The sequence below is a fragment of the Eulemur rufifrons genome, chromosome 20 (assembly GCF_041146395.1).
Source record: "Eulemur rufifrons isolate Redbay chromosome 20, OSU_ERuf_1, whole genome shotgun sequence".
NCBI lineage: Eukaryota > Metazoa > Chordata > Mammalia > Primates > Lemuridae > Eulemur > Eulemur rufifrons.
This window is the reverse complement of record NC_091002.1, coordinates 28555561-28563999: the sequence shown is the minus strand read 5'-3', so window position 1 is coordinate 28563999 and position 8439 is coordinate 28555561. Positions and strand designations below refer to the sequence as shown.

Sequence of the window (8439 nt, the reverse complement as noted above, 5' to 3'; positions counted from 1 at the left end):
TCCCCACTGGGGCCTGTGGGACATTTCTGGCCACTCAGATTGATGTCCCTTTAGGTCTTCAAGATCAGGGGGTGATCTGTAGAACCCTAAAATGGATAAGGTAGCCCAGTCCCAGTGACGGTGACAGGGGTGGTGGAAGGCCTGGCATGGTTAGGCCTTGGCTACAGACTGAGAAGGGCTGATCATTGGTACGCCTCCTACATGGGTGTGGTGGGTCTGTCCCGGGCGCCCAAGGGCAACGGACACATGGCAAGCGTGAAAGTTGGCCCACACCCACACCATGACCACCTAGGAGGAACATTCTGCCCACACCAAGAAAGCCTCACCCTTCTTAGTAACAGGCAGATCATGAAAATGGATGTAAATTGAGTGTTTTTCCAACTGAATAATTTTAAAACATCACTAGAAGCTGCTGATTAAAGACCCTCTAACAACTGGTGTTCACTACCCCACCCTTGGGCCTCATTATGGTGCAGGTGGGCCCAGCCCCACACTGCCTGAGGGCAGGAAGAGCCAGGGAATTTACATACCCTGGGATCAACCCACAACCACTGACTACAGGGAGTGGGAAGACAAATACCCACAGCTCCTCACCCCTGAGGTGAGGTAATTCAGAGATGACTGCTGTGTGCTGGCCCCAGGGCACTAAGCTCCCCACCCATGTCCTAACAGACTAGATGAGGCACCTGCACGGGCTGCCTGTCCTCCCTGCTTCCAGGGATCACCTCCCGCACAAACCACTCGCGCCAAGCCTTGTCAGAGCGCCACCATGCAAAGGACGCACATACAGAGACAGGTAAGGTGGGAGATGAGGGATGGAACAGCCTCTTGGAGGGACCCTTGACCACAAAGGCGCAGACACCCAGCTTGAGCGCCATCTAGAGAGGTGCTCTCTCGTAGGAACAGACTGTGTTCGTCAAATTCACAGAAAGAGAGGGTGAGGTCACACAGCCAGTGCTTTTAATTCAAAATGAGAAAGACGTCAGCAGACCAGACGTCTCGCATTCACCTGACGGCACCTTCTCTCCCTGTAGATGAGGAAAGCCGGTGATGACCTGATCTGGTGCCTGCCCGGTGGGCATGGGCTCGGTGCACAAGGCGCTTCAGAATCCTCCTGCCAAATGGCTCACACGAATCTGAACCTCGGCGGGGCTGGACACCGGGCAGGCCCTCGCCAACAATATCCTTGATGATATCACTTAAGTGGACACAAAGTCGGGGCCGGGGCCTGCCAGGGTGTGGGCACAGCTCCCTGAGACCCCTTTTGTGTTGCAATGACTGTGAGTTTGGAAGGACAAGGCGGGCTAAGTTCCTGACAGCCCCTCTTGACCACTTCTGCACCAGTGGCTGCTGGCACTGGAGAAAGGTGGGTTAAGGACAAGGTAGCAGTCTGAAAAAGTCACACGGCAGCTCTAGGCTCAGGATGTTCTGCGATTTCACCAACCTGAGGACGGACACAGCACCCCCTCCACCCTCTGTCCAGCCCACTTGTCCTGAGTGTCACAGCACATCAGAGCTGGGAGCAGGCTGGACAGGAGGCAGATGCCACCCTTCACCTGGCTGTGTGTCCAGCCTCTGCCCTCCTTCTTTGCCCTTTTGGGAAGCCCCATTCCAGCAAGGAATCAGCGGGGCCAGGCAGCACTGAATTCCTTCTCCAGGCCCTGGACAAACTGGTCGTTGAGGAACAGCAGCTGACCATGGGGCAGGAAGCGGGTGAGGATGCCCTCGATGCGGTCAGCCCGCAGCAAGAGGCTGGCACCAGGGGCCAGCAACCGGAGGTGCTCCACGAGGAGACGGGCCAGCAGCCGGAGTGTGCCCTCAGCCAGCAGCAGGTTGTCATGGGTGTCCAGCACCAAGGCAAAGCCTAATGAGAGCACGCCCAGCCACATCACCGTCCGTGGCTCCTGGAAAGGGTCGCCTGCAGCCAGGCGGAAGGCTCCGAGTGGGGCCTCGTGCAAGGCCACTGGCTCATCTGAGGACTGGGGCTGCAGGTCCATGGGGGGCCTGCCGGATGCCTGCAGCTGCAACCAGCACATTGACTCCACCTGCCTGGGGAGAACGGGCAGGTCAGGCTGGCGGGTGACAGGCCTGGCAAGGCCACCTTGGCAGTACACATACACACTTCTGTCATCCTTATGACCACCCCTGGTGCTGGCAGCTACCATTACCTCCACATCTCAGGTGAGAAAATTGAGGCCAGAGAGACTAAGTGACCTGCCCAGGGCCACACAGCCAGGAAGCATGAACCTAGATAGGAATCCAAGGCCCAGCCTCCAGGCCCTGAACCACTTCACTCCACGTGGCAAAGAGAAGGCAGGTTTTGAACCCAGCTCTGTGGGCTAGAAAAGGGCAGGAGAGGAAGAAGATCCTGCCTCCACCTGCTTCACAGAAGTAAGCGATGAGGAGAATAAATTTATTGCCAAACTGGGCTGTCCAACCTCTCCACCCTCCACCCATCCTGCAACCCTCTCCAGGTAAAAAAGAAAACCTTCCACTTGATTGTCAAGGCTTTTTTCTTTTTCTTTTGAGACAGAGTCTCGCCCTGTCACCCAGGCTAGCATGCCATGGTGTCAGCCTAGCACACAGCAACCTCAAACTCCTGGGTTCAAGCAATCCTTCTGCCTCAGCCTCCAAAGTAGCTGGGACTACAGGCATACATCACCATGCCCAGCTAATTTTTTCTATTTTTAGTAGAGTCAGGGTCTCGCTCTTGCTGAGGCTGGTCTCGAACTCCTGAGCTCAAGGGATCCTCCCTCCTGGGCCTCCCAGAGTGCTAGGATTACAGATGTGATCCACCACGCCCAACCAGATTGTCAAGGCTTTTGAAAGCTCCCTTTGATCCTTCCTGGATTGCCTTCCAGTTTGGGTCATGCATAGGCTGGTTTTAAAGGCATTTGTGTGGTTTTCTGTGCCATAGGGCGGGGAAAGACAAAAAAAACCAAGGGAAAGGCAGGAGCCAGCAAAGGATTGCCCAGTGTAGTAATCCCTCACTCAGAATGCAAAGCGGCCGGGAGACTTTAGCACCTGCCAGGCTGTCTGGGTCCGGGAAGGGAAGGTCCAAGGCTAGCTACCCAGTCTGGAACAGTGTTTTCCAAACTGTGCTCTGGATCCCAGGCTTTCTGGAGGCCCTAGTTATAGAGTCCCCATGCACCACATTCTCTCTCTTCCTTAGAGATTAATAAAGTCTCCAGGCATACTAAAGGCCCTGGGAAGTCCTGCCCTGAAAAGCATGTTTAATCTGTACTGGGGTTGGCCTGCCTAAACTCAAATCTCAGTTCTGCCGCTTTCTAGCTGCATAACCTTGGGCAGATTAAGTTTCTTAAACACTCTGTACTTCAGTTTACTCATCTGTAAGGTAGAGACAATAACCGTACCTACCTCAGAAAACTGTCCAGAGAATTAAATGAGTTAATACACATGAAATGCTCAGAACATAAATGGTTAGCACATACTTACCAGCTCAATAAACACTAACGTTAATAACAGCAGTATTATTTCTTTAATCCTTTTTCATATAACACTTATTAACAACTATGGAAGACTCTTTGGGAAACACCACTCTAAACTTTCTGCTTCGTAGGCCTCCTGTTTCTCTGTGTCCCCCAAAATACCTGGGGCTGGGTTATGCAGTTACCTGGCCACAGCCAAAATCTGCTCCTTGCGGAGGAGTCTGTCCCTCTCGGCACCGTGTGGCCGCGGGTCATCAGGTGACTTCTCGGCACCAAAGACACAGGAGTAGAGCACTCGGCAAAGCCCCATGTCCTCAGCATGCGGGGCCCTCAAGGTGTGGATGAGGAAGGCGTGGACCATGGTTCCAGCGTAGGTGCTATGGGAAGCCAAAGACCTTGATGAGGTAAGAGTGAAAACCCAGCAGGGAGAGCACACACAGGAAGGGCCTGGCCTAGCAGGGTCTGGGAGTGTGTCCAGAGGCCGGTGTGGCGGGACACTCACCGATCCTCCTCAACCACCCAAGACACTCCCCAGCCTCTGAATAACAGCATCAGGTCAGCACCACCTAACAGAGTCTAGTGGTGAAAAAACCTCAGACAACCCTAAACCTAGTTCTACAAAACAACTGGTCAGGAACTTTCAAAAGTGTCAAGGTCATGAAAGCCATGGAAAACGTGAGGAGCTGCTCTGCCCTGAAGGAGACTAAAGAGACCCAACAGTTGAATGCAAGTGTGTGCCTGGATTGGAACAAAAAAAAAGGTGATTTCCATAAAGGGCACTGTTAGGACAACTGGGAACATCTAAATACGGACTATGGGTTACAAAAGAGTCTTGATCGATGTTATCCAATTTTGAATGTAGGAGCATGTCCTTGTTTTTAGAAAATACACACAGAGGAATCTCTATACAGGTATAGCATACCTGCAACTAACTCACAGGGTCCACAGAAAAAAAGATAAATAGAGAAAAAGAAAGCAAATGGGGCAAAAACTGCAATAACTGAATCTTATCAAAGGGTATACGGGAGATGTTTGAAATTATTTCAAAATAAAGACTAAATAGGCCAGGCGCGGTGGCTCACGCCTGTATACAATCCTAGCACTCTGGGAGGCCAAGGCGGGAGGATTGCTCAAGGTCAGGAGTTCGAGACCAGCCTGAGCAAGAGCGAGACCCCGTCTCTACTAAAAAATAGAAAGAAATTAGCTGGACAACTAAAAATATATAGAAAAAATTAGCTGGGCATGGTGGCACATGCCTGTAGTCCCAGCTACTCGGGAGGCTGAGGCAGGAGGCTTGCCTGAGCCCAGGAGTTTGAGGTTGCTGTGAGCTAGGCTTACGCCAGGGCACTCACTCTAGCCTGGGCAACAGAGCGAGACTCTGTCTCCAAAAAAAAAGACTAAATAATAATGGAATCTGGCCGGCTCACTGGCCGGCCTGGGGACCGAAAGGCAGCGGGTACAGTCAGCAAGTATATTGGTCAAACAAGGTTCGCGAAGGCGCTTCAAAAACCAGAGCCCGGTGGCTGACCCCCGGCGACCCTCCAGCCGCAAAAGAGCGCGTCATCGGCCTTCACCAACGCGTCCCCCCACGACGAGAGCAATGGTGGCGGCCAAAACCGCTTATATCACCGCCTCCCGCAACCCTGAGGCGCAACAGACTTCGGGGTTGTAGTCCTTACTCCAGTCAGCCAGGCCTAAACGGGACACCCCGCCCTACGTGTACTGCCCCTGCACCTCCGGCGCGCTGTCGTCGAGGCGCTGCACTCAGACTTCCTCCCCCGCCCGCGGACGGCTAACAAGTCGCTCCACTCGGCAGCGGGAGAGCAATGGCGGCAGCGCGGCCCGTGGGCGCATGCGCACGCCGATCACGGGCGCGCTCACGAGCCAACGCAGTCGCGGTAGGCGGAGCGCTCACGTCCGGTGCGGTTCTCCGGGGGCTGGGTGAGGGCGCTGTCTCCCGACGCCTGGACCCTCGGCACAGGTGGCCTTCCCCGTCGGGCCGAAGACCTTCTGGCTTCTAGCTGGCAGCCGGGCCACGCCGGTCACTCCCGGTCCAGGCACGCAGGGTCCCGGCTCCAAGCCCTGGACCCGCCGAGCCCCCCGTTGGCCGCTAGGGGGCGCAGCGGCCCGATGGCGACCCGGCGCGTGGGCTTTCAGGAAGAGGCCGGCAGCCGAGTTGTCGCCGGAGTGCGGGGTTCGGCGCCTCCCCCCCTACCCCCCAGTCGCCTGCCAGCCTTATAAGGCACGTGGGTGGCGGGTGGACCCAGGCCTGGGCCGAGCAGCTGCGCTGGGGCCGGAAGATGCAAGGCTGAGTTCTCAGACTGGCCTGTATGCATGAGAATCACTGGGGCACCTGTTAAAATGCAGATCCCTGGGCGTTACCCATGGATATCATGACTTTGGAGGGAAATGTGCGTGTGCAGGCAGTTTTGCGCTGATTCTGGGTTGTGGGCTACCGCAGCGAGTTAAGGCTGGGGCTCGGTTCCAACCGTATTACCAGCTGTGTGTCCCTGGCAGGTTAGGCCCCAGTGAAGCCCCTTATACTGTCACCCAGGGCGAGCACTTAGTAGGGCTAACTAGTTTTTCCTTTCACACTCCCGCTTCCAAAAGCTCCCTTCTTGACTCCTCTTTGAGGGAGGCCATCAAAGGTACAGTGAAGAAGTTTATACCTTAAAAGTTGGAAGGACCACTGCCAGGCAGCAACCTCCAGCACCTTGCAGTGGAGTAAAAGCCCCAGCTTGGAGGCTTGGCCCAGAGGTGTTTGGGGTTCCTCAAGGCCTTCCTGGGCCTGCTGCCTGCTCCTTCCTTCCTCTACCCCCAACAGAGGTACACACTCCTTAACTCTTGACTGCTCCCTCAGCCTAGAATCCCCTTTTCGCCCTCTTTTTTTGCCCTTCCATTTGTGCTCAAATCAAAACTTGGGAGGAAGCCTTTCTGCTCAGGCTGCCCCTTTGCACCATTGTGAAAGTCTGATAACAGTGGTTATGGTGTCCATCTTCCCCCGAAGGCCACACATAGGCCAGACTGGAGCGGACCTGAACACACTCTTTGGTGACAAGAAATGAAGGACAGGGCAGAACAGCCCAGGCAGGGATCTTGGAGCCAAAGCCCTCTGAGAGAGTACACTCTGGGCCCCTTGGGCCATAGGACCTGGGCAGGATGGGGGTGGCTGCAGGGAAGCCAGAAGAGGTGGCAGGGTCTGGCCAAGGCAGGTGGGCATTTTGACCATAGGTATAATACATAAATATATTTGTAGCTGGTGGAGTGGGCCCAGAGACAGTGTGGGGCCTCAGCTACAAGGCTAGGGTATGATGTTGGCTCAGTTCCTGGGCCCCAGTCACTATCACTCAGCCAGGGCTCGTGTCTGCCCGCTGATTAGAGCAGAGAGCTGGCAGAGGGTTCTGGTAGCTGGGGGCCACCTAGCATCTGGAATGTGGTGTCCTGATCCTTGTCCACTCGTCAGTGAGTCCACACCAAGTTCCTGACCACTAGAGGGCTGGCCTCATGTGAGGGGCGTGGAGGACACAGCAGTGAGAGGCTGGCCTGAACCACTACTGCAGAGGACAGTGGGGGACCCACGTAGAGTTGGTACTGTGGAGGGCTTCCTCAGCCTGGTGGGGAGTGGGGATTTGGGGCAGGGAGCAGAGTGGAGGTCTTACTTGAGACTGCTTGTGGGTGTGTCCTGGGAGATCCCTTCCGGGTCCAACCTTCACCTCTGAGAGTCCTTGTGTGCTGGGACACCATGGGAACATCCACCCATGCCAACTCAGACATCATCTAAAATAGCCAGTCCAGCAGTGCCTGATCATGCTGACCACACTGCCCTGTGGCCCAGCAGTGCCACTCCTGATCCTACCTGAGTGAAATGAGGACCGACGTTCACCATAAGACATGTATAGAATGTTCACAGTATATTCTTAATTGTCCCAAACTGGAAACTACCCAAATATTCCCACGTATATGCTCATACGTGGGAATACCGACAATGAAAAGAACAACTACTGATACACACAACATGAATGAGTCTCACAGACATAATATTGAGTGAAAGAAGCCAGTCCCAGAAGTGTACATGCCATGTGATTCCATTAGCAGGAAAAGTCCAAAGCTAGGCAGGTCCTGCTGCACGGTTTTAAGTCAGAATGATGGGCATCCTTGGAAGGTAATGAGGGGCCTGAGGGAGGTTTGGGGACAGTCACATTCTGAGTCTTGATTTGAGTGGTGATTACATGGATGTGTTCTCATTGCAAAGATATTAACCAAGCTGGACATTTAAGATATGTGCACTTTTCTGTACAATTAATTCAACAAAAGCTTTAATAAAAATGAAACCCCAGCCAGTTCAGGGAGGCAGGTCCACTTCCCTTTCAGGCAGTCCTCATTTTCATATGACTCTTGTGTCCATCCACGGGCTGTGACAATTCCATTAAAAGAGTTACTTACTTTGAATTAGCCAGGCATGGTGGTGCGTGCTTGTAGTCCCAGCTACCTGGGAGGCTGAGGCAGTTGGATTGCTTGAGCCCAGGAGTTTGAGGTTGTTGTGAGCTAAGCTGACACCACGGCACTCACTCTAGCCTGGGCAACACAGTGAGACTCTGTCTCAAAAAAAAAAAAAAAAGAGTTACTTACTTTGAAGTCTGGTTTTAAACTGTGAGATAAGAATGTGATAGAATCCTTCCCCTGCACTAGAAGGATACAAGTCTTGAATTAGGGCGTGGTTGAGATTTGTAGCACAGAGAGAAACTTTGAGCACGGCCTCTCATTTGACAGATGACTAAGTGGGCTCAGAGATGCTTCCTAATGTGGCCAGTATTAGCACACTGCCAAGTGGAAGGTGTCTGGGGCTGGAGCTCTGCTCCCCACAGCAGCCAGCTAGAGGTAAGAGAGGCTGGGGGCGGGGGGGGGGGGGAACTCTGGGAGGGAGAGAGAACTTGAACTCAAGATTGCAAAGAATAGACATGGCCTGAATGGAAGGGAGAACACACAGTTC

At 53.9% G+C, this 8439-nt stretch overlaps 1 protein-coding gene across 2 annotated transcripts; it reads right to left on the bottom strand.

Annotated features, from left to right (window-relative positions):
• Positions 1-833: 833 nt before the first annotated feature.
• AP5S1 (adaptor related protein complex 5 subunit sigma 1) lies at positions 834-5282 on the bottom strand. Of its 2 annotated transcripts, none has more exons than XM_069495804.1 (3): positions 5129-5282; positions 3635-3826; positions 834-2049 (listed from the first exon to the last, which is right to left on the bottom strand). In XM_069495804.1, the coding sequence occupies exons 2-3, from the start codon at positions 3808-3810 to the stop codon at positions 1623-1625; spliced, it is 603 nt and encodes a 200-aa protein (XP_069351905.1). In that variant the 5' UTR covers positions 3811-3826; positions 5129-5282; the 3' UTR covers positions 834-1622. The 2 variants fall into 2 exon arrangements, with proteins under 2 accessions (XP_069351905.1, XP_069351906.1); XM_069495805.1 differs by having other exon boundaries at positions 5184-5282.
• Positions 5283-8439: the final 3157 nt, after the last annotated feature.